At 39.7% G+C, this 26,692-nt stretch overlaps 1 protein-coding gene across 7 annotated transcripts in view; it reads left to right on the top strand.

The window, feature by feature from the left end:
* Window positions 1–21,887, top strand: part of COBL (cordon-bleu WH2 repeat protein) — a 159,210-nt gene extending 137,323 nt beyond the window's left edge. For 5 of the 7 annotated variants that reach the window (XM_062569625.1, XM_062569623.1, XM_062569624.1 and 2 more), the window contains 5 exons: window positions 8,873–8,976; window positions 10,214–12,258; window positions 12,885–13,004; window positions 15,202–15,453; window positions 20,586–21,887. In XM_062569625.1, coding sequence (XP_062425609.1) covers window positions 8,873–8,976; window positions 10,214–12,258; window positions 12,885–13,004; window positions 15,202–15,453; window positions 20,586–20,603 — 2,539 coding nt within the window. In that variant the 3' untranslated portion in view covers window positions 20,604–21,887. Of the gene's footprint in view, window positions 1–6,492; window positions 6,521–8,872; window positions 8,977–10,213; window positions 12,259–12,884; window positions 13,005–15,201; window positions 15,454–20,585 lie in introns of those variants that run through there. The other 2 variants (XM_062569622.1, XM_062569627.1) reach the window with 2 other exon arrangements.
* Window positions 21,888–26,692: the final 4,805 nt, after the last annotated feature.

Genomic DNA, 26,692 nt, shown 5'->3' with positions numbered 1-26,692 from the left:
TGTAGTTAGCAGCAATTAATCAAATATCCTCCTTGAGTCTGAGCTCCACTGAAGCCAGAAATTTCATTTAGGGACTAATTTCTAACAGCCTCCGAAAAAAGATAATAAAAATAACAGAGATATTTTCATTGTAAATGGTAAAGCTGACTGAAATCTGGGCTTAGCATTGTCCTGTGAAATAACTAGTTCATAAAGATTTATAATTCTTTATATTATAACCATATTATACTGTGTGAGTAACGAAAAGTACTCTTAAAGTAGAAGTAAATACTATTTAGAGGAGGATGAGGCTTTAAAGAAAGCAAAAGTGCTGTTTTGCAAGTGCCTTGTGAAGAACGACAGTAAAAAGAAGAATTAAGGTCTTATGCAGGTTTATTCCAAAGGTTTAGTCTGTGCACCAAGGGATCATCAGGAATACTTTGCCGTGGTGCTTACTTTGGTTAGTTGTGTATTTATTTTTAATTCATTTTCCTTAGACCTTTGGAAGCGTGTAAGCCTGGGTGGTCTCTGTGTAACAGAAATGCCTAACAGCCATAGAAAATCACAGCGGAGAATTTTGGCCAGGGTCTGCACTCACTCCTCTGCTGCTGAAGTCAAAGAAAGCTGTGAGCATTTAAGGGTGCACTCTTCAACGTGCAGTGGATTTGTCTGTTCATAGCAGCATAGTAACGTGACCAGATCAGAAATTACCCATACCGGTAGCTTCGCTCATGCAGAAATGACAGTAACAGAGTCTAAATCTCTGAGTTCCCTAGGCACAGAAACAGAACAGATTTACAGAGGCAGGTCCCCAATACTAAGGGTTTCCAACCAGGGTCTTGTTTTCCAGCACGTGGAGCAACTTGCAGGTGCGCTCTTCTACATCTTTTGTTTTGGGATATTTTGTTTAAGCGATCATAATCCAAATATGCATATGAGACAGGTAGCACGTAGAGCATCAAATCAAGTATCAAAAGACTGTAGGCTTACCCTTGCCTCTGCCTCTAACCTATTACACCACCTCTGTCTCTTTCTGCCTCTGATACCCTCTGCAGCTACTTACTGTTTTCACGGTAAGTCTGCACACAGCTGTCATGTCTCAGGTTAAGTTTGTGTAGTGCCTGGTAGAGCAGAAGCCTGATGGCAGCTGGAGGTGCAAAGGGCTACCACCCTATGAATAATTGACTACATGCAACGGTTGACTGTGAACGTTTTAATATTAACTGCTGACTGAACATTGTTCAACACAGTTCTCTTTCTTCATATCCTTCCTTACAGCTGATTTCTTTGTGTTATGTATCTGTTCAAAAAATTTTAATACATAGTGTTAAATGAGTAACAGGAAAACCACAGAGAAGCTGAAATGTTGCTTACGTAGCAGTAAACACATCTTATGATCTCACACTGTTGCAATTCGTGTCCTCCCATACCCCCTCCTTTCCCATCCCGTGTATGGTGTCATCACGCAAGCTCCTTGGGGCAGGGATCAGTCAGTTTTATATGCTTATAAAGCATCATGCACACCTACTGTCTGGAGCTGTATAAGTAATTACGCATTAAAAATTTTGCTCAAATAGTAACACTAGGGATGCTAAGTCACGTGCTCAAAGTTAGGTTACATTAATACTAAAGCTGCCTGTGCAACCTTAATTTTCTCCCCTCCCTTTCTGCAGTATGATAAAGTCGGTAGTTACGTGATCACATTCTGGTTTATTTTCTCTGGATTTCAGAGCTCAATTAATGGAGCAAGTGTACCACAGTTTGTTCTCAGTTCAAACTCCATTCTGGAGACAGGACTGCCTAATTTCCTCTTGGTCTTTCCATCTTACTCATCACCCTAGTATCCATGTGCCATACAGACTTTGAATTTCTCCTTGCAGTATTCAAGAGAGATGAAAAGGTGGCGTTGTCCTATTTTAGAGAGGAGAGTTGAGGCACAGAGTCAAGACAGTCCAGTGACCAGATAGACCACACACAATCCATTTTTGCAGAGGATTAAGCATTTTGTAGCCCTTCCTGTTTCAGAGTGGAACTCTCCATTTCCTCCAAATGCTGTTCTTGGAATTCATTTGACTGTTTTGGCTCAAGAAAAATAACAGAATAATGAGGATCATGATAAAAATTGTCATGCTTGGACTGCCACCTAGGGAAAAGGTATAAGCAACCTAATTTAAGGTTTTAGAAGGAGACTTAAGAGTAGATGATTCTGTCAGTCTCACACAGAGCAGTACAAACATTTTAAGTCATAAAATATCTTCCATTTAATTTCTTTAATCTATTAAAATATTTCTAAATGTAAAAGGAACATGCTAGTTACAAAGGTAAATAAATAGAGCGTTATAGATTGTGACTGGAGTGGGAAAAAGAAAATACCTTTCGAGGGGGAGGATGGGAGCCCTACTTCAGTCACTTAATGCTCTCGATATAGGTAGGGAGAATCTCATATTCTCTCTTTTTCTTGACAGAATTTATTACGTGTGACTCTGATTCTGATAGCCAAAGCTATTGTGAGGAGGAAGGAAAAGGATCTTTCTTGTTAGCAACTTGAGAAATACTTGCTGTTTGTTATAAACTTTTACTTTTTTTGATGAGTGAGTTTTAAAACAAAAGCTATTGAAAGGATAGAGGTGGGTGATTTTTTCTACTTAATATCTAAGTCCATTTAAGTTCAAATGTTGCAGGGTTTTGTATTCCACTTAGGAAAGATCGGAGAGAAAGAGAACTTGGTATTTGGAGGAATTTAATGATGAAACAGGTCACAGGAAGAAAAATACAATACTGCATGGAGGAAGGCAGATAGGAAGGAAAGAGGAAAAACTCTAGAGAAAAATAACAATGTATTATATATACGTATATATGCATGTATATGCACAAACACATTCTGTATAATTAACCGTCCCAATCTTTGGGAAAGATGGGATTTATTCTGTTGTTTCTACATAGGTCAAGTTTTATTTTAGCTGAAGAGATGTGTTTTACTTTATTGAAAATAGAAATGTACTTTTAAGGGGGAGGATGAAAGAAAAAGGATTACAGTAACAAGGAGAAGAACTGCAGGGATGAAAAAATGCTTAATTAGGACCTAGATGTCTGACAGATCTGCAAGCCTCTGTTTCTTACACAAATTTGATAATTTCCTTCCTTATCTCTGGCTTTTCCTTTCCCTTCATTCCAGAAAACTCTTCACAATCTGGACATTTTCATGCACTTTTTTGGTGACAGATGTTCTTGGAGGGAAGATGCTGATGATATTATGGTTAAGTAAAAGATATTCACAGACATTAGAGCAAAAATCCAGATTAGCCTTTCTGTCAAATTCATCCGTGGGAAAAATACCTTATGCTTTAGAACTATAGAATACTTTACATATTAGGAAGCAGATTCAGTTGCTAAAAGTATAGCATTGGGTTCCAGGAGAGAGAGATTTTTCATCCTTGCTCTTTTTTTTTTATTATTTTTATTTTCCTGTGTAAACCAAGAGAAATTCTATAACTGCACTGTACTGGGTTTTTTTAGCATGCAGTGTTATTTTGCACAGGTGATATCACTGAATTTCAAGTTGATTCATGTTAGCCCAGTTTATTGGTTATTCCTGGCCCTGAGGCAACCCTGTTTGCCTCTTGCCTTTTCTGTTGTGAAGCTTCCCCCCATATGTGGAGGAGGAAGAGTGGGGCATTTTTCTGGCCAATAGAAATTGTAAGCTGCAGCTTACAGAGCCGACGAGAGGACCCTGAGACTGACATATGTCTAAGGGCTCTAAAAGCTTAGATCACCCTGCTATGTAACATGCTTAGAGATTTTTAGCATTAAGGCTCTCAAAAACACAAAGCAATGCTATAAATATGCAAAAGCATTTTCATTTGCTTTCCGTTTAGGTTTTTGACCAGTAACCACAGAGGAGCTATATAAAAGGACCATAAACTTAGCTGCTGCTGAAATACCGTTTCATTTTCCTCCTCATCAATGTTTGCAAGTTTGTATTTTAATCAGGTGGTATTTATCTGAAAGCACTATTAATCTGAAGGACCTATGTATTCCAGGACTTGAAAACAGATTAATTCAGTCTGTAATGATTTTTATTCAGCACAGATATAAATGCAATCTAAAGACCGTGGTAAGTATGATGCTATCCAACAGAACTCAAAATAGAACCTAAGCTAAAAAACTTGGCGTAGCAATGGTATCTGTACCTTGCTCTCGAAAATGTACAGCTTTTTCTTTTGTCGCTTATTCAAGGACATAAAAAGCAAGGTTATGTGGCTTTCAGGTAGAATGTGACTCTCTGCTTTTTCCTTTCTCTACTTGCTTGCCACTTGCAGAAATCTTACTTCAAAGACAAGACTTTGTTATCTAACCAGTCCTGTGTGGGATGTTCTTTCCAGGACATTAACAGTCTACAATATGGCATTTTAATGGGCTTTGGTCATATGAAGCTAGCACATTAAAACTTAAGAATAAAGTTCACAGGAGGCAGCAGCAGCTCTCATTGATCAAGTCATAGCTCAGGTGCTGTCACTTAAACTAGCTGTTCTTCTGCAGCCATTATAGAAAACAGAGAAGAAAAGAGAACAGAGCAGAGAAGAAAGAGAAGAGAAGAGAGGGGACAGAAGGAGAGGGGGAAGGGAAGGGAAGTCATCTAGCCTAAAAAACTAAAGGGTTGGAGAAGTGGTCCCTAAGGTTTTGTAAATTATTGACTATTACGAAAAATAGTTACGTCCACTTTTGAAGAGTACTTTGCTACATTGATCAAAAACAAATCTGTGAGATTACTTGATGTCGTCTTTGTGACCTGGCTGAATAGAACGCCTTATTCAAGAAGGGTGAACTTTCAGACATATTTTCTTGAATTTAGATACATTCAGCATCTGTCTGTTTTTCTTCCCCCCCACACTGTGATAACACTAATGAGAAGCATTTCTCTGTCCAGCACTTAGGCAAGAGGAGAATAATATGGATCTGTTTTGCAGAGGAGGAGTTTGGGTACACACGGGAGGCTTTCCTAGTGCCAGACTGCGAGCGCCATCAAAGCTGGGAAAGGAGCTCCAAAGGTGCTCCAAAGCCCCATCCATGCTGACAATAGTATCAGCCTTTCATGCTGGGCACAACAGCTCTGTCTGCCCCCCCATAGCTAAGAGCAAATGCGCAGCAATCCTGTTCTCAAGATTTTTGATATAGCAAACATGAGACTCTAGAAGACACAGTTAACTTAGAAGAGAGGTCTCCTGCCATTTCATCTTGCCTGTGGCCACTGTGGAAGGACCCGGATCCCCGATATGTTCTGTAGTACATCTGCCAGCCCCCTACAGGTGTCTTGAATACCTTCAGTGTTTCAGATGACCCTGAGTGTAGGCACCTGAATCTCTTCCTCAGTCCCTTCACTGCAGTTTACATAGCTCTGCACTGTTTCCTCAGTTACGGTGGGCATTAGGTTCTCTATCTCTGGCACTATGCGCAAGGCTTTCCAGAACTCTTGGAAAATGTGCTTTCTTCCAAAGAGGCTTGGGTCAGTGTGAGCATTTGCAAAACTACTTGAAATATAAACAAATGGCAGCTTCTCTGATCATGAATCTGATAGCTTTTTAATGGCTTTTGATTTCTTTTTAATGCAGATTTCCAGCTAGGTTCATCAGAAATTTTCCTCTCTTACTTAGAACATAAACTTTCTCATAAATGGCTGTCTCCCATGGCCCTCATTTGACAAAATGCTGCTCTAAGTTTCATTTTGTCTCCAACCGAGTGAGTGACTGCAGAGGAGCAGTTATGTGTTGAAGCCTGAGCTCAGTGGAGCACTGAAGGCAGTAGTTCAGTTTAGTAGCTGCTCTGCTCAGTTCTGTGCTCTTGCACAAATCTCAGCTCATCTGCATCAGTAGTAAGTGAGCAGGCTCCCAGGAGCCATGCGCGTTGGCCATTTCGAGCTTGTGCTCAGCGCTGCCCAGCGCTTTATTTTTAGCGCCTTGCATTTTACGAGAAAAGCAGCCTAAAGGTTATCAGGTTCTTCCTCGAGTTAAAAAAAACTGTGTGTGAGAAAATGCCACTGGTAATGTTTATCCAGAATGTAAAATGTGGTATCAGAATAAGTCTTGTATTTTTCTTGGATTCTGGCCAAAACAGAGCTGTCAACAAAAGAAAAGTGTATAGGGTCAGAAGGGAAGAAGGCTTTGAAAAAAAAATTAGAGGCCTTTTTGTTTTCCTTTTCCAAACAATGTTGTGTGAAAGACTCTTCTTAGGCATATTTGTATACCATGGGAGCTACTGGAAACTACCAGTCTTTTGCCTCACAAAACATGTATCACTGTATATTTTAAAATCTTGATGCTAAGGATTTCAGGAAGAGCTCTATGGCTAATATATACCTACTGGCTTTTTTTTCAGGTGAGTTTGGAGATGAAGTGAGTAATAACTCTTTTAGGGATTTGGAAATGCACAAGAAAAGTTCTGCTTTTTCTGAAGCTCCCCATGTAAGAGAAAAATAAGAATCCTTTCATTTTGACTGCATTGTTCTCTTTCCCGCAGAAAACTTCTGTGAACTGGATATTATTATCCCAGTTGTCTAGATAAGGAGATTGAAGCAGAGACTGAGAAGCAAATTATGTATAGTCACTGCATTCCTGCATAGAGGATAATAAAAGAAACCTCTGCTGGCTGCTGCACCCATCAAAGAGAAGATCATTTTCATATAAGGAATCATTGAAAGATTTCCACTGATTTCAGGGAGGAAAGAGTTGGTCAGAGTAGATAGATTGATATCTATCTATGTGTTTGGACCCAGGAATCCCTGTTCTACAATGCCCCTAAAATTCTCAAGCCCATAGGGTTCATTGCGTCCTGGAGAAAGCCCAACTCTGACAAGCCAAGTAATACGGAGTTTGGCTGCGTTGTAAAGCACTGGTGCAATAAATAAAAATATACAGTGAGGTACCAAAAAGATGTTGAGCTGGCAGGGCCTTCATGAACTTCAGTCTCATCCTCTGATAAGTACAGGCTTACACATTTTTCTTCCAAGATTTTCTCAAGTATCATTCAAGCACCATAGCCTAAAGCACCTCCTGCACAGCAGCTTGGAGAATGAGTTTCACTGCACATTCATACTCTACTTCCAGCTGTGGACAACAATCCTCCCCAGACCATCTTTGCAAAGCAGAACGAAGTATTTGCCTTCCACACTGGATAGCTGGTGTGCCACTGGAATGATTTTTTTTCTCAAAAACACTTTTGAGTTTTGGAATAAATTGTTTTAAAATGCACTCATAGGAATACCAGTATTTCTTTTTATTAATTTTATAAAACTTTGCACTACAGAAACAAGATAAAGTTGGATTGATTCTTTTCTACCACCTTCAAGTTGGGTGTTTTGTTTGCCAGACTTCTGCACCAGTCCCAATGCTGCAGTAAGCTTAAATTGTCTTGTTAGTTTTTTCAGATGAGTGATCTCATTGGGGTGTGTGTAGGTGTGTGTATCCTTTAGGGTACTGTGTGTGTATCCTTTAGGGTACAGTGGGATTAGAGTCCTACAGCACCTGTTGCCTCTTATGGAGACGTTAGCTGATTTGTGCCTTCCCAGTTTTGGAAGATGTCCTTGCAGGTGTGGTTTACTGTTTTTGTTGACCCAGCATATATGAACTCACCTTTTTAAGTTCAAGGGAGTTAGCTGCGAGTAGAGGAAGCAGCAGACTCTGAGAGTGCATTTGTTCTTTTAAGTATAAAAGTGATTTCAGCTACTCCTACTATAAGCAAGAAAAAAATATATAACAATAAAATAGCAGAAGAGGAAACTACGATGACAGAGGTTATTTAAGCCAATACCAGGAAACATCCCTGAATTTTGATTCAGATGGCTATCTCAAAGGGCAGCAGCAAAACAGTATTTTGCAGTGAGTGTTCAGGATACTACCAAAAAAAAGTCATCTCTTGATCTGTGAGATGAAGGACTTGATCTTGAAAAGGGCAAAGCTGCTTTGCCTGATCAGAGTTGGTTTAGGTGTGGTTAGAATGGAAAATTATATTGTCAATAGCCTAATCACAAGGGCAAAACTTAGATGCAGAGTCACAAATGAAAATGTTTTGACTGCCGGTGAGGAACAAGTAACTGGAAAAAGTTAGTCTCCCAACATGAAATCCTGGCTTTTTGATTTTGGTAGAAAAATATTACTGGTTGAGATCTTTCTTCCTAAGAAATAGAAGGTCTGTTGTAAAGCAGGTTGTCGTGTGTACTTTTTTAATTTTAGTTCTTTTTTGTTAGTTTTTTTTCTTAGTTTCATCAGAGTTTTTTTCTTTTAATAAGCCAAGAAAACCCTTGGCACTCATTCTGATTTGAGACATGTTTTAGATCGTTGTACAACTTCACTGAAAATTATAGAGCTACTTCCTGCCAAAATCAGGCCCCCAATACATTTCATTAGAAACCGCTCCTGAGAGATTAGTTTCTTTCCTTCTCCCTTCCCTCCCTCCAGGAAGAAGAGTAATGATCAAACAGTCCATAGTTGCTTTTGTTTTTCATTGCTAGGCAGTTTTTATTTAACGAAGGTGCGGATTTATTGGCAGAGTACATGCTGGATGGGCAGCGGTCCGCTTTAAAATTTGCTGGATACGTGAACTCTTTGCCTTGGCGCACAGTGCTTTGCGGCAGCCTGGCTGAAATATTTGCTGCACTGTGAGACCAGGCCATCTCTTCATGGCAGGGTTTATTAATCCTAATCTTTTGATTACCAGTGCACTGAGTGTGCTCGGCACCGCAGAGATCCCTCTGAGATATGGCTGCGACCGTGTGGCACGTGCCTCTAGCGCTGCCCCGGTGGGACTAAAGGAGCTGAAGTGAGAGCGTATTTCAGAGCAGCACCATACGGCAAAAGCAGAGACCTAATATTTTCTTCCTATTTTTTGCTCTTTCAATTAGCAGTAGAGATGAAGAAAGTCCTTCTGCTAAGCACGACAGTGAGGACGCGTTCATTGCTGCTCAACTGCAGCAGACGCTGGCTGACCTGGATGAAGATTTGGAAGGTAGGGGAGTGGGTTACCTCCAAAGTGCAAAGGAGCTGGGCGTAACTGGGAGGTACCGAGGTGGACCGTGCTCTGAGACATCCGCCCGTTTCTCACTAACGTTGCTGGGAACAGCTCTTGGCTCGGAGGCAGAAGGTGGGCTCCCCACAGAGATTGCTTTCACCTTGCGTCTGGAGCAAGCCACCCTTTATACGCTTGTAGTGGGTGTTTAGGGGGCTGCTGTATCAGACCGTCGTTATATTTCAATGCCTGCTGCCAGAATGAAATGAAGAGCAGTTTATGGGAATGTTTTATGGGCCAAATTTGGTACACTTCCATTGACCTCCATGAAACTTCACTACGTTTTATGAATAATGCTTCTGGTTTGTATTTTGTCCTAATGAAGTGGAGAAAGGGGTTTTGTACCCAGTGCCTCCTCTGCATTAGCTGCTTTGTACTTTTAACTTTAAAATTGAAAATACTGACCAGAACAGTGGAAAGAGAAGTCATCACAAAGCAGTATCGTTCTTCTCTCTTGCCTAGTGTTAATGGCAACGCTTCACTATTTGTCACTGACTGATGTTGAATACTTTTTTAAACATCTTTGTTTTAGTACTTTTACAGTGGACTTGCTTCTAATTTCTCTGAGTACTCTTAACATTGCAATTTCTTCACATTTTATCTCATAACCCTCAATTTTTACCAGCAAATTTGAGAGAGGAGTTAAGCTTCCTGCACAGTGAAGCTTCTGAGGTCGTTGGTAACGAAGGGTGAAAAGAATGCAGGGAAAAATACAAGTTCTGTTTCTTTGTGTGCTTGCTCGAGGAAATCCTTCAGCTGGGTTGTTATTACTGACCAGCTCTGGGAAACATAATTTGGAGCTGCTTGCTCTTTCTCAGAAATGTTTCTCCTTTGGAGTCATGTGGTGAAATGTTTATCACTGGGAGAAGTTAGTCAAAGATAAGGTATGAACAATAGATTAAATTCTGCTTTCAGCTGCATTTGTATGTTTCCCACTGGCTGAAGCAGGAGGACCGAGGAATATTTGCCTGATCCTAATCAGCAACCAGACAGCAGAAGGACCCAGATCTTTCTTCTTTGTGTAATACAGGCGTGTGTACGTGTGTGTGTGTATTCCTATTAGTTTTACTGGAACTCAAATATCTGATCTGGATTAGTTTGCATTAGCTGTTTGTGTAGTTTAAAGTGATATTGCCTAAATATTACCTGCATGTACTTTTGTGTGTGTATTTTGCAGCAGTGGATGACACAAGCAACTCTGACTCCGACTATATTACTGAAGTGTTGAGCCCGCATACAAGAAAAGCGGAGGTTGCCCAAGATGTTACCTTTTCTGTTCCAGTAACAGTCATAGATGATGATGCGGAAGTTAACTTCCCTAGGTCTGCTGGAGATCAAGAGACAAGGGGTTCAGAAAATGCTTCAGCTGACTCTGTTAATATAGGGAACTTGACAAATAAAAACAACAACGCAGGTTCCTTTGATAAGGGGCATATAGGTGGTAGATCTGTGTGTATATCCAAGGACTTAATACACGGGCAACCTTCTGAAAATGAATTTGATCACTTGCCTGTGGAACAGAGGAGAGATATGTTTGAATCTCTCACGTCTTCCTTTGAAAAAAGAAGTGAAAAGAACTCAAGACTAGACCCCCCTCCTAAACATAACGTGAAGTCTGAGGAATATAAATCTAAGCTGATTCCATCTCACTCCAAGGCCACAAACGAAATCAGTACAGCAAAAGAGAAAAAAAATCCATTTAAGGAATGTAGTAACAGGGAAAGACCTCTGAAAAAAAGTAAATCAGAAATAGAAATCAAGCAGCCACTGGCAAAAAAATATGAAGAGAAAGTAGAAGAAATCCCTTCAACACCAATATGGTGTCATCGCACCCAGAATTCAGGAACAAATTACGAACCTAAAATGGGTTTGACGACCTTTAAAATTGTTCCTCCCAAACCTGAAATAAAGCATTTTGATAGAGGAGTTTCTCTTTCCACTGGTGCCATTAAAATAGACGAACTAGGCAATCTTATAAGCCCAAATGCTAGTGGCCCTAAGAACATGTCAGATACTACTACTTTCGGTACTGGTGAAAGTGAGGAAATTCCTATTGGGAAAGTAAAGGCATTCTGGAGGTCAAGTTCTATGGACAAGCAAAGTGATGACTCTGCTGAGCATCTCCTTAAAAGGTCAGCAGTCACCACAAACTCTAAATCCTTTACTATAAAACAGGAACACAAACCTGTCTGTCTTGTAGCACCAAAACCTGTAGCACCACAAACTGTTACTTCCCAGGTAGCTGAAAAACAGTTTGAGAATGAAAAGACCAAAACACCTCTCCCAGTCACACAGTCTCAGGTAAAACCATTAATGGCCCCAACCATTAATAAGGACAAGGTAGAGCTTCCGTTTCTAAAGCCGCATAGGAGAACTTCAAGTCAATACGTTGCCTCTGCCATTGCAAAACACATCAACCTACCTACCTTTAAGTCTGACTCCACAGAATATCATGAGAAAGAAGATCAGCATGGGGCAGGAGAGGTTAAAACTGAAGGAGAACTTTTCCCAAAGAGGTGTGTTATTGTGGCCAAATGCAGCCCTATGGAAACAGATTCAGCAGAAACAAGAGAACCACCTTCAAATATTTTTACTTCTAGTTTAAAAGCATCCCACAGGTTTACACCTGGTGATAATTCTGGAGTGGAAAACAAAATAGTTAACATCAGGGCACCAAATCAAGCAACTCCTCCTAGTTTCTATAAAAAGAATGCCAGTGTCCCACTTACTAAATCCTCTTCAAAGGATAACAACACTGCAGAAGATGATCACAATTTGAACAGCAAACAAAGTATAGTAGAGAAAAAGACACATCTTTTATTTGACCAGAAATACGAGACTTTGAACCACAGTAATTCGGCACCATCTCTCAAGTCTCCTGATCTCCAGGTTGTCCCACCCTTTTCCAGCTCATCTTTGCGAGCAAGTAAATGGCCTCCAGCTAAAAGTGTACAAGCTAGTTGTTTTAAAGCATCACCTGAGTTAAATTGTGCAACCGCAAAGAATCACACGGAGTCAGAACGGGAGGACAAACACGACGGTTTGGTTACTAATGCTATCAGTGAGCTGGACAACCAATGTCCAGATGTCCAGACCAACATCTTTGGACCAAAGAAGAAGTTCAAACCAGTTGTCCAGAAACCAATCCCAAAAGATACGTCCCTGCACAGTGCCCTGATGGAAGCCATCCAAACAGGAGGGGGGAAGGAGAAACTCAGAAAGGTAAAGTGGAGGCTTCATTCAGCCTGTGCAGCCCACAGAAGCCTATATTCTGACACCAGCTGTTTTATAATTGGTCCAGCTGCTGGTGCGCTGGACTACACATAGCATTTGAAAAATTTAACCATGGCAAAATGCACACCAAGCCACTGGTTATGCTGCATGTCCTATATGTTAGGCAGTGCTATTGCAGCTGCACTAGCTAGGAGAGGCAGAGGGTGCAAAGATACAGCTTAAAGGAGAGATAATTGAGGTTAGCTGAAGAGCCTAACACACATTTCTCTTATGTTATCTAAAAATAGGAACATACTATGTAGAGAAAACTTGTAAATATCTGTAAAGGAAAGAAAAATACATTTTGTGTTAATTTGGTGATACTAATTTGTCACTAATGCTCAAGGGATATGAGCCTGCATCTGTACATACAACATTGCTAACTGGAATCTGCGTCTGTCCTTACCAGTCAGGGTGAGTAAGGGTTGTAAAAGCAGGCCTGAAAGAAGACAGACTGATCAGTCTTCGTAGTTTGTGAATGCAAGCACTGGTACAAGCACTAAAAATGCTTTTGGTAGTGTTTCCAAACTGTCTCTAAGTAAATATCTAATAAGTTTATTGGTTTTATATTCTAGATTTCAGACAGTGCATTGAATGGAAGCCACAAGAAACCTTTGTATGCTGAGCCGGAGAATGAGCGCTCAGCCCTGCTGGCAGCAATCAGAGGCCACAGTGGCACCTCAAAGCTGAAAAAGGTAAGAGATAAAGATGATCAGTGATCTAATGCAGTCTTTTCTTACTGAAAGCTTTGTATAAACGTGAAATTATGCAAACTGAAGTTGTCCTGCAGAGAGGAAAGCTTAGGAGAAAGTATTGTGATATAAAACCAGATCTGACTTGCACAGATAATACAGTGGGTCAGGTTCTGTTCTCTGCTACAGAAGTTACTCTCTTTGAAATTGCATGCTTGTAGCTGAGAACGAACCGTGGAGAAATCCAAGTGAATTAAAGAGAATGTACGTGGAAGGCACCAGCTAGCATCGGTTTCATGTATTTAGGTGTTGGTTTTTGCACTTTAGGAGTATGCAGTTAGGTTATTTGCATTACCTATTGTATACATCTAATCCCAGTTCCCCCTAAAAACACATTGTGACTTCTTCATCCATGCTTCATGAGTTAGGTGCATGCAAACTGTATGCAAGTAGTGGACATCGATGGAAAATCTCAAACTGCAGCAGGACAATTCCTTCTGTCTGAAGAGTTGACCTAATTATTAAAGCATCTCCTATCCCTAATAGCCAAAGCCTGCATTGTTCTAGCCTTAGCTTTCCCTCGGTTCACTAGTCAAGCCAAGGATGTGTATTTGGCAAGGAGTCCCCCATTTCCCTCATGCAATGACTCAGGCCATTAACACATCCAGATAGCTGGCAAAAGATTGGAGGTGTCTCTTTTCTGTGTTAGGGCATTACTCTTTCCTTCAGAGCAATTCTGAGTATCTTGCTGCCCCTCCTGCAGGTAGGATACAGCTTTCTCTGAGCTTGAGGGCAGAATGTGCTAGCAGAGGCAGTGAAGGATCAGCAGCCTCTTGATCAAGGATGTGCTGTAGCCATCTTCACACATACTTAATTGCATTTTGCATTCATTTGGCATAAATGTAAATCTGTGTGAAAGAGGCTCTGAGAATGAAGTGGTGTTATTTTATCACAGAGACTTTTTGGAATACTTTCCTCCAACAAAAAAAAAAAAAAAAAAAAGCTTTTAGTATCATTTTAAATGAAGTTGCTTAGAAACCGTACGTTTCTTTTTCACACCATGACACCTGTGCTAGTTAAAGCACCATGTCTGTGTGTGTACGGGGCTGAATGTAGATGTGCTGTTATGGAAGGGCTGTCCCTTCAATGTCATTTCATGTCTTATCTGGCATGATTTCATTCCCATGTATTTGTATATATAGTGAGGGAACAGAGTGTAGGAGCTCTCTGGATTTGGGTTGCTTGATGGGAGAATAAATCCTTTCGTTTTTCACTAGAGAGGTATTGTGCCTCAGTTTCTCTGAAGAAGGCATGGTACTACATTTACTGGTAAAACTCCCATTTGCCATGTGATACTAAATTTCATAATGCTTTCCAAATCATTTTAATTACTGAGACTTTATCATGATTATTACTAGTAATATTATTAACAACAAAAAGATTTGTTGAGGCAGCTGGAGGAAAATATGACTTTGTGTGAACAATTGCCTCCTCTCCTTCCATTCACTTAAACAAAAATAAATTTTCACGTAAGTTTCATGCAGGAATTTCAGGTTCAGAAATTCCACAGAAACCCTCTTGTAATAGCAACCAATTGGTTTTGTGCTATATCCTTTCACATAGTTCTCTCTGGTCCTGTTTCTTTTTAGTGTGGCTGGAAACTTCAGATTTAATAACAGGGTTTGGTTGGGTTTCCTTGTTTTTTTGTCTTTTTTTTTAATGAAGCCAGGTCCTAAAAGCACAGCTCTAGAAGAGCCTCACTCTCATCTGAGATTATTTCTGTGCAGCCCAGACTGCTAAAAGTAACAAGATTTCTGGGTGGCTGCTGCAGCCTTGATACATCTTACTGATTCCAAAAATCTTTGTGGTTTTTTCCAAATGAATACCAAGTCCAGCTCTCCGTCTGTTACCTTAGATGCCAAGAAGAGTTACAGGATGCTGGAGCTCACAGTAAATAGAGATTGAGTTTCTGAGAGAGAGTCAATGCCAAATCCTTGATGCTGGTAATCAGCCTGGCTGAATGATGTGAGTGAGTAGTAACAGATGTTCAGCCCTATGAGCAAACAAAAGTTCTACATACTTTATATCATTCAAGCAAAGTGAAATTGGGGAACTGAAATTAAAAGCATCAAATGTCAAATAATTACGGTTTAGTCATGCTTTGATATTAATCACTACCTTTCAACTGCATCATCGACAGATCTCCTCGGTGGCCTCTGAAGAGCTGCAGAGTTTTAGGAATGCAGAACTGTCCTTGCAAAAAGCAGAAGACCCTCGGGAAGAACAGCTTTGTATCCCACCGCCCCCTGTGCCGCCGCCGCCACCACCTCCTGCTCCACCATCGGCAGCAGCTCTGAAATCCTCTGCCCCTGCTGCTGCTGACCCTGCTGTGGCAAGGCAAGCCCTAATGGAGGCCATTCGCTCCGGTGCTGGAGCAGCAAAGTTAAAAAAGGTAAACATGCTTTTATATTTGCAGCCATTTGGATGGAATAGCCTGAGCTTGCTGTGCTGCTCCGGGAGCTGTTTGTAAGCTCTTAGCCACGCGTTTCTTTTCTTTCTGTCACCGTGAGAAGGTGAACGTACTGTGTTTTCTCTAGCTGAACCAAAGATCAGGAGTGTATTTCACATCTTTGGACAGCTATTAAAACACATTTTTGAAAGGGTGCTTCTCCTCTTTTAGAAGACTTAAACTTGCTTGTGCATACGTGCAACCTTATGAATATACCAGTACTTAGCTCTTTTAAAAGAGAACATTAAGAGCATTAATACGATTTCAGAAAACGTTTTCATGCCCTTTGCCATTCTCATGAATCTGAGATAATACTGGATATCCTTTAGACAAGGAAAGGTCAGATATGATACCCATGGTTCTCCTAGCCATTTCCTTTTCCTGTTTCCACAAACCTGAAGCAAACTAGAGATAAATACTCCCTCCTAGTTTCAGTAGTGTGTTGTAGACTTTGATTGCTAACACTTAATCTTAGATGGCACATGCTGAGAGCTGTCAGTAAAACTGTGAGATCCTTTTAATGTCTACCTGAATTTTATCAATTGGATGATGTGTACTTCTCATTTGTGGTCAACTATTGGTAAACCAAATCCTAGATGGCTTAATACCATTCTTGCTCAGTTATCTGTGCTGTTTTTTTGGAGTAAGTTAATTTATCTTTTCAGTCAAGATTCTGTTCGTCCTAACCTTCAGTTACTTCTCACTTTTCGTGAAAGAGAACCAACCAGTTTGCCTCAGTGGTGTCATCTTAATGTTATACTGTAGTATCTAAGAATGGACTTTGATCCAGGGACTTCAGGGACTGTACAAAAACAGATGGAGTTTTCTCAACACATGATTTAGCTGATGCCAACTGTAAATGTGTAAATAGGCTTTAACCTTGCTTGCTTGTCCTCTTTAAAACAATTCAAAATAGAAAAACAATTTCAAAATAAAAAAAATAGGTAAAAAGATCTTGTTTCTGGTAAACTAGAAGTTCCACAGCATTACCAATTGTACAAACACATGAGTTTTTCAGAGAAATTTCGAATTAACATGGAAACAGAAATCAGGATGTACAGTTGTGTGTGTGAAAAAAGTTATATTATGCAAATCTGTAGTATACAAATAGAAGACTACAACTTCTGAAGAGATAACATTCCAGGTCAGATTTTCTTTCTCAGCTTCACCAATTTACAGAAAAAAAATAAAGTAGATTTGTGCATGCAAGAATACCCCATGCAGTTCTTTGTTTTCTAGATCTTTTCAAATTCCAAATAGTGAGAACCTCCAACTGAGTAACTGTTGCAGAAGTCTCGGGGGGGGGGGGGGGGGGGCACAGCTCTACTCATTAAAACAAGTCTTTATCACTTCCTTTGGGGATTCATCCTGAAACAGTTGGATAGTCGTTGCAATGTATGAAAGTGAGCTTGATATACATTCTGCTAAATACTGTGCCTGTCTTCTTTCATTTTCAAAACGGAGTAGTTTTCAGTAGATTTGACATTGAGATGACAAAAGAGTGCATCTTTTCTTGCCTGTCTTTTATGAAAATAAGAGAGGCATTTTGTCCAAAGACAGAGCAAGTTCTTATTATTGTGCTGTCCTTCATTATATCAGATATGCATATGCATATATGTATATGCCAAAGGCATCATATCATTCTGACATCTGAGATCCTATGCCCTATAACATTGATAAAAGTAAAATGTTGTCAGATTTCTCAGAGCTTCTATCCAGTGTGTATTAGTATTCCTCCTAGCTTACTGTGTTAAATGAGAGCCAATTTCTGTTTTTTTCTGCAGTTGGACACCTTTTAACAGCAAAAGTTGACTTGGTAGAGGAGAACATATGATACCTGCATATCATGGTTTTCTTCCTTTACAGCTGCAGAACATGTCTGCAAAGAGTGCTGAGTTTTTGGTAGACAGTGGCTTATGTGTGGTTTTGTGCCAGAATCAAAGCAAACATTTTTCTTCATTTTACTTCCTCTGTCAAAGATCCATGATGTCCTGATGTGGAGGTGTAAGCCCAGAGCCATTTTTTGACTAGGCTGCCTCTTAGATTTGGGTTGCAACAACTAGATAGCAGACTAGATAGTTAAGTCCTTTAATTGCATGTTTTTCTCACCATAGTCTTCAGGAAGTTTTCTGGAACAAGGGCTTCTGATGGTGAAGTAATTTAGTTAGCTAATATTGTGGAGAACTGGGAAAGATTTTCATTGCTTAGTTATGTATGACTCAGTTTGTGCTTATTTGTGAGGGGTTATTTGCAATGGAAGTAGATTAAACGGGACTGTCAGGGGAACCAAACATGAAAAGCAACCAATTGCCCAGATAAGGAGCATCCCAACAAACATTTGGGCTCTATTAATATCTGTGAAAAGGCAACTCCTCCACTCCACCCCTGATTACACAGCTGTTTGCTAAAGTCATGAACTTTAAGGTTGAAAGATCCACTGTGCAGGAAGGGAGGAGAGAAGTTGCTGCAGGCTGACCCAACCTTGCTGAGAGTCCGGATCTGCCCCAGAAAGGCTGTAATTGGGTCACCCAAAACAAACTAGAGCAAAAATGAATATTTGAGGGAAATGCCAAGTATAGGTAAGACAGTATGTGCATAGGACTCTTGGCTGTTCTTTAATCCATTTCTCGGAGTGCTGTGCCTGTTTTGGCAAATAAATCACACTTTGTTTTGAAGAAGCGGCTTCTGTTTTATTGCATGCTGTTGCTGTCCACAGGCTCCTGAAGGAAAATTCTTGTGGGTGCCAAGCCCAGCTGGGCCTGCTCAGTAACATGGTTCATCCCCAGTGCAGTGCATTTCAGAGACCCACCAGAAGGTGGTTTGGTTAAAGATCGTACCCAAAGGGAACGGAGGCTCTTACTGCAAAGTGATGGCCTTACTGAGCTGGAAAAGACCTTGCAATACATGGGAAATAGCCCTTTTCTTCATTCTCACTATGGTCTGATCAGGAACCTGGCACAAGTTTAACACGTCCGAAGTTTAACAGTAAGTCAGAGAGTCATCATCAAGTGAAGCCACCAGGATGGCTGCCCTAATGCCTTTGATGGTTAACCATCTTCAGAAATGGGCACGCCTTGCTCACGAGGCATCTGCTTCCCAGCCACGCTGTCTACAGAGGGTAATCACTTCGTCTAGGAAAAAAGGGCTGAGCTGAGACCAACTTTTAGGCTGGTTTTAGTGGGCAAAACTCAAGTCAGAGTTCTGTCATTTGAGCTTCTCATGTTAAAAGTGATCTAATGTTTCATTTAAACTGTGTAAAGCAACTTTTGTCACAATTTCATATACTCATTTCTTTTTTAATTTTTTTGTTTCTGTTTCTGAAAACACACAAGAATCCAGCTAGATTTCTGAAATTCTGTGTATATAATTGCGTGTGTATTTTTGTGTCTATGTAACTTGGCTTGGGTTTTACCATCTTTATCTGTGGAAAAAAAGAAAACTAGACATGCAAATAACCTGTTAGATGTCTAGCTGTAGGTATAGTTGCAGCACAAGCCCATGCAGGATTGAAAATCTTACCAAACAAAGAGAAGCTATAAAAGTTGTCTTTGCTTATATGTCAGCTACTCATCTTAGGTAGAATTGTACCCAGGGATTTGGTAGAAATACTGCAGGGGAATGTGTTTGCACAAGGTGGAGAAGGCAGGGTACATATCTAAAAAACAGACTTTTGATCATGGAAAAATAATTTCTGTAGACCACTTTTTAATGGTACATGCAAGAAAGACTCTACAGATTTCACATGTTTTCCAGTTAAGATTAGAGCTGAACACATCTAAGCAGCCTTTTTATGTTTATTTGCTATGATTTTTAAAATTAATTTGGCTCCATCACAGTATCCACAAGCAGTCATTCCAGTATTCAGCACTTAGTCACATGAACTCTTGATGCATGCAGTATATCATTCTGTTGGCAGTTAAAGGAGCCAAGTAAGGTAATTGCTGCACCTTTTACAATGAACCCCTGCTGTCTGCTGGGATAATTCAAAGTTGGTTGCTAACAAGTAATGCATCGATCTGAATTATGGCATGGTCAGTGTTTTCTAGGGATCATGGCCAAGTTTTGTACCTTTCTGTCAAGCAGAGGACCACTCTTCTAATATAAGCAGGGATGTATAATTGTGAATGAAGAAATACTATTTCTTATCATTAATGTTTGAGAGGCAATGACAGAAGTTACAAACCCAGAGCCACAGCTGATGTTGGCACTGGTATGCTGGAAGCAGGAGAAGGAGGCCCCACTAAAAGGTGGTCCAAGCTGAATATACAGGTAGTCAAATGAGCCCAGAAAGTGAATTTGGTTCCCATGCACAGTGAAAGGTAGTCATTTGCATGTTTTTCCTCCATTTGAATTGAAAGATAAAATTTCATTTGAACTCTTCACCTTGCTAATAATTTTTATAGTGACCTATTTTTTCTCTAAAAATAAAGCTTCTTCCATGGATACAAAGGCCAAAATCCAAAAGTTTAAACTTGATCAAACACACATTGATCCTTTTTAGCTTTTGTAGTCCCTGTATTGTGTATCTCTCTGATAGAATCAAAGCTCAGTGAGCAGAGCACTCTAGCATATGTATTTACAGTTAACTGTATGCTTAGATGAACTGAAGACTAGGAAGGAACATAAGTTTAAGTATTTTCCTGTATCAGAGGCTATGGAAGTTTTTTTGTTCAATCAGGAAGCAAAGTACCCATCAATTAATTAGTATGACCAGTGACAGCTAACCAATGTTGAACAGATTTTGACTGTCAGGTATTACATACTCACAGCCAGGATTTGTGTTCAGTCCACAAAATGAAGGAAGTTCACAGAAAAAATACATCACTTAAACTCTAGTAATAATGTTACTGCAGCTGTAATGGTATAAGGATGTATGAGGGGTGTGATTTTTAGGGAAGGATAGTACCTTTCACTAGACTAATATAGCTGGAAAAAAAAGATAAGCTTTAAGTCTCAAAGAACTGAAGAAGAGACTAAGCCTGCAAACAGCCCCGCAGGAGAATGTTTGGTTAACAATGTCAGCAGTTGAAGGTTTAAAAATATCTTGAATGATCATGTGCTTTTCTTTGTTATAGGTCCCTCTACTCGTTTGAACTGTGTATAAAGAACAGGTAATTGGAAAATCTAACCCCATATGCACCCATAATCATCTTTCAAGGTCTGAAGTGGCAAAAAAACATCAAGAAGTTTAGTTTATTCTCTCGTCTGCAAGCCAAAATAAGTTGTAGTTAGTTTTTTGTGTTCCTGCACAATGGTTCTAAGGGAAAAATATGTTGCTCTGCTGTAAAGCTTCTGTGCCAAGGAATTGTGTTTTGCCTCTGAATATTTAAGGTTGCCAATAAACTATTCTTGTTGGCAGGTTAATAAGAGTATAAACACTGTGCAGTCCTCTGTTAATACTTAATTGCATTTATGGGCAAAATTAAAAGACTTTTGCTAGATGTCTGAATAGTAATATTCATTTCAAGTTGTTAAAAGTACATAACTATTTCAAACTATTTGCTTGCTTCTTATTTGATTTGGAAAAGAGCTATAAGTAGTAAGAGGGGAAAAAACAGAATAAAGATCTATACAAGCTAATCACAAGAGAAAAGTTATGTTATATTCCAAAAGTCCTAAATTGCCATATGCTGGAATAATTGTTTTTTTTATAATTAGGTGAACTTTGTGTCTCGGGTGCAGATCTGAGAAAGCAGGCAATCAGTAATAAATGTGAGACAGTGTGTCTATTGAAGTTGCTTATGGGGTATGATGTATAGAATACGGTATACTGAACCCTGGTAAAATTCATAGCACTTGAAAAATACTGAGACACCTTAAGGGATCTCTGTTTGCAACTGTGAAGGTTATGAGTAGAGGACTGTGTAGTGGTCCGAGATTTCGAACTCATCATTCCTGCACTGTGAAAGGAAGTGGAGGTGGTTTACGTCTGCAGCCAGGACGTTGTCACTTGGTCAGGTCGTGCACAAGCGAGCCCTTTGTTTCCAGTTCACACGGCTGTTGTGTGTTGGCTCACAAGGATTTATAGCAGCTTCTTTTTCAAATGGTTAACTACTTTGGTAGCTGTGGTTGTACATATTTTGAAAATATTTTGTTAAATTGCAATGATTAACTTAAAAAGGACGGATCAAAATGCTTTTTCACTTTTCCTATATCATAAACTCAAGAAGAGGAAGTTTGTACATTTACATTTTTATAATTGCAGACCAGAGTGGAGGTAGTGTTTTTTTGCAGCTGAAATTTAAAAACATACAGCTATGTAATGTTGAAAGTAAGAGAATATTTAGCCATCTGCATTTAATATGTCTGTATATTATATATTGTAAAATATTGATGTCTGTTAGTGCCACAAATAAAAACAAAATCAAAAACTGTTACATGGTCTGCAAGACTCTTTTTGCCAATCTTTTTCCATTTACAGAAGGAAATTGGAACTAGAGATGGACTTAAGCAAAGTAGTGTGCTCTGTGTAATATCTCAGGTCTAATATAAAATATCTCAAGCCAGGAAAGGACTCATAACTGATGCCTGAGCAACACAGAAATGGACAAATAAAATCAAGATACCAGAACACATTACCATACCATACATGTTTTTATATTAATCCAGCGTTGTTGAAAATCTATCTCTTCATTAGGGAATCTAATATAGTTAGAAATAAGATGCTGTTTCATATCCATCCTTGGAATGGATAAGATCATCTTTGTTGGCTGGTTAGCCTTTTTCTGACTTAAAATCTTCTCGGTATGCTTTGTGTTGGAAATACTAACATGTTAAATGTGCTGTCAGAGGAAAGGACTCACTCAGTAACCTTGAATACTGTACAGATCCAGTCCCACCAGCAGCGATTACAGCTTCCTTGATATGGTGCTGTAAGACAGAATCCACTGCAGTTCTTGCTGTTTCTCTTAGTGTTGTCTGAAAGCCCTGATTCTGCAGCCCCTCCTTACTAATACCCCTTTCATGTAATGAATTGTTTATGTAAGTTCTTCCGATGCAGGGGAACCAAAGCTGGATTTTGAGATAATAAGATACTCTAATCCAGCCCTGGACGTTCAAAGGTTCTCTGTCTGGGTGACAGAACAAAAGCTTATGACAGAGTTATTCTTGGATAAACTTCTGATTATCAAATTCTCGTGGCTAAAGAACTGTAAAAGTAAGAACATCTGCAAGATGAGACGTCACCTGCATTGTGACAGCAAAAAAAATTTTTTTTTTAATCCTGCTGTCTCAGCTAGAGATGAAGCTAGAAGAGGAGAAGGGGGATTCAGCTGTCTATGATAGGAGGCTGAACTCAGTGTGCATTCACTTCTCTTGTTGACAAGAGACGTGTGTGCTGTCACATTGTCACCCCTTGAGAAGCCAGGTGTTCTTGGATTCCCAATAGCAGCCTAATTTAACCCAAAATGAATGAGAATTTTCATTTTTATGAAAATAAAATGGACCTATTTTTAATGGTGTCTGGTTAGAGTTGTGAGCCTCCTCACTTTCTCTATCAACATTTGTGGTAATTTTCATTTGGAAATTGTTTTAGTTCATATCAGGCAAGCACTTTCAACACTCCTCACCAGTTCTCCCTACTTTCACCATACTTCACATCTTGGCGTTCACAAACTGGGTTCCTACTGGATAACTGAATTTGGAAGATGTGCTCCAATACAAATTGGTATTCAGTTTGTGGAACCAGACTAGAGCTAGTTTGGGGGGCTAGGGGAGGAACCCTAAATGTGTCCAGTAAAGATGTCATGTCCTCAAGTATTTTAATCTATATAGCTGCTCTTACAGGTCTACAGTAATTGCTGATGTAGACAGTCTGTGTGTGGAGGCATATATGCCACCTAGGCTTAGTCATCGATGCATACTATCATGGTACTTGTAGGTGGAGAACCTACAGGTTGGTTTCTTCTCTGAAGGACTGAAGAAAGGGCAGTGAGTTCCCCCTTTCTGCTGTGTGTCTCTTGGCCCAGATTTTCCCCACATCCTCTCACCCCAGTTCAACCAGAGGAAGGAATCTGATTTGACCCTAACACATCTGATTATTCATCGCATCCCATATGTAGATAAGAGATAATCAAATGAGGTGAAAAATGCTGTCACCAGGGAAATTGAATGGAGAATTTAGATTTGGTATGATCATACCTTGTACAGATATAAATCTATATTCAGGGCTTGGAGAGTCTAGTCTTGAATAAAATGTGTAGGTCTCCCCCCATCCTTTTTTTTTTAAATATGTTTTTGCTGACATTTTTCATTGAGTTCATAGCAGCACTCAACCGTAAAATCAGCATTAAATCTTGCTGATTAGATATTTAATTTTAAATAATATTGGCTACCTGAATTAAATATTTGACTATACTATTAAATATTTGACTATTACAGGACTATAGCTTCATTATAGATTTTTTTCCTTGTGCAGATAGATTGCTAATATTGGTTGTGGAAAGTATTGGACGAAAAGACCTTTTGACACATACACGAGTCTGCAGATGGAGGATTCCTGCCATCTGAGGCAGGGTTCAACCTCCTCAGCTCATACAAGTGATTTGCCCAGTTTATGCTACATTTGCTACAGTCAAAAATTGGTACTTTGTCAGTCCATAGGGAAAAGGAAGAAAATGAAAGATATGTTATGAAGCAATGAAAAATGTCACCAACAGATAGTTTGTATTGTTTTCCCTCCGGTCTCTTTAGAAAGGAAAGAAGTATCTTTGTTATTTAGCACTATTTAGCATTAAGCATGTGTTTTAACTTGAATGAAGAGTCTGCACAGATCTTGTTCTGAGTCAAAGTTTATCTGAATTAATTGTTTATAGTTTGGATCTTTGCTAGTGCAATATGAAAAATAGATGTCTTCTACAACAGTAAATTAGTGACTTTTAGTTATGTAGAGTATATATGTATATGTGTTCTCTGCTCATCCCTAATCCTCCTTTGAGTTACATATACATCGTGTGCACCAACATGCTTCGTCTCTGAGACTTTATTGAGATTTATAAGAATAAAAATATTCTTATTCTATTCGTTCATGCCATTTCTGTTGCTGTTGAGCATGCACTGTAATGCTTCACAGCATACTATAGCTGTAGCTGCCTTAATGGTTGCATTTCCCCACTTTCAGAAAATGATATATGCAATGGCAGAGTTTCATTTTCTAAAGATAAAATAAAAAAAGAAATTCCTAATTTTTCTATAATGTCCACATGGAATCGATACAACATTGTTCCGATGTTCTGTTCTTTTTTGCTGAGTAGGATTGCTGATGTCTTCATCTGGCTGGAAAATGTTTCCATGTCGTTGAATTCCTAGGGGCATTCATCGAAGTATACTGAGATGGATGAAGCTTTCTAAGAGCAAAAAGGTATTTTTTTTTTTTTTGTTACTGTTAACTAAATGTTAAGTATTTGATAAGCATATAAGTTGTTTAAGGACTGACAGCCTACTAGATGCTGCACCAAGTACAAAAGTCACGCTCTCCTGTGTTTGTCTGGCAATTGGGGGAAATTTTTGTTATGATTTCCTGTAAGTTATTATTTCTGATTAAGGAATCCATACAAAGAGAAATAAATTAGAAGTCCTTAATATGAAAGTCATATCTTTTTCACACTTAAGGACCTTAAGAGTGAGCTCCCTTTCATTGATGTTCATGAACAATAAAACATCACTTACTCCTACTCCATACTGCACACATACACCTGCATACGCTTCTACACACACACCTCCACGCACACGCACACCGAGTCTCCTTCAGTTAAAGGTCTGCGGTCTGCAAGTATGATGAAACATAGAATGTGCTTATTCTCAGAAGGAATAATGTCAGGAAGTTACAAGTAGTTAAAACCAGAATCTTTACCTTTTACTGGATCTGTTTCCATTTTTAACTGTAGTTTTTGCATCCTGTCAAGTAGGAACTTCTGGTAGGTCAGGGACTAAGTTTTGATGTGCTTAAAACAGCTGTAGACAATCCCTGCTGGAAGCAATGCCCGATTCAGCTCCAGACAATGCCGTTTTCAGCCAATTCCTTTTTTTTTCCTTTTTTTTCTTGCTTTCTTTTGGCCATAGACTAATGAAAACATGCACATGTGAGGTCACTTCTCTCAAGTCTTTATATTTTGTTACAATTGTGTTTGAAATCCTAGAAGGTTTCCCCCTAAACAAAGCATAACATTGTTACAGTTGTGCATCAGGTTGGAAGACGATATTATTCCTACCGCAACCATCGCTTTCCACTTTGCAGCGGAGGAAATGAAAAGGCAATCTCACGGAAGGAACAAAACCATGAAATATCATTGTAGTCTCTATTGCAACCCATGGCTACTGAAACAGGAATGGTGCAAACAGCAGAAACGTGCGTGTGGTTTCCTTTAGCCGGTTTCATACACTCAACAGAGGAGTCTGTCAAAAGGGCTTGGATCTGCTCCTCATAGCGCTTGGCACAGAGAAATGGGTCAGAATTTGAGGGTTCTAGTTCGACTGGTACCACTGATCTATTGTGTCACGTTTTTTCTTCCCTGTATGAGCCAAAATGGGAGTGGATTTAGCCAGCTTTTGGGACAGCTAACCAAGCATTTCCACTGTGTCTGTGAACATGCATCTGTTGGGCAAACGGCTGTCTAGCTGGAGGTAATTCAGCTGTTGCAGAGCTACAGTCCCTCGATGCTATAAGTTGGTAGTTTGTACAGTTTCCTCTCCAACTTAAACCAGGGGTAGTGGTAAAGGATGGGGGAAATGGATGTGTCTGCCCTCTGACAAAGCCTGAGAACGAGGCACGTACAGCCCAGTGAACTCCAGCCCTTCCTCCTACAGCAGCACGTGACAGAGCCATGTAAGCCATATTAGCAGTTAAGTTGACCAAAAGTACTGTTATTTCTGGAACCTGGAAGTCACCAAAGAGATCCTGAGACTCTTTGTTAATATGACTGCGTGGTCAGTTAAACTAACACCATTCTCAACGCTGGACTTGCCCAGTTGTCCATGCTGTAGACCTTACACCCATGTTGGTAGGTTGCCGCAGCTGGAGCTGGGCTAACATGCTGTGAACTCAACTATCAACACATTTTAAATACAATGTGGACAAATTGAGTGTGTCATGGCCACCAGAAACATGAGTAGAAAGAGTATGTGTTTGTTTGTGTATCATGGGATACGGTGCTCTTAAAGCTCTCGGATTCAGCCTTCACCATGC

The sequence above is a fragment of the Rhea pennata genome, chromosome 2 (assembly GCF_028389875.1).
Source record: "Rhea pennata isolate bPtePen1 chromosome 2, bPtePen1.pri, whole genome shotgun sequence".
In the NCBI taxonomy this organism is placed as follows: Eukaryota; Metazoa; Chordata; class Aves; order Rheiformes; family Rheidae; genus Rhea; species Rhea pennata.
The sequence above is the reverse complement of the archived record's forward strand: the minus strand, read 5'-3'. Positions and strand labels throughout refer to the sequence as shown.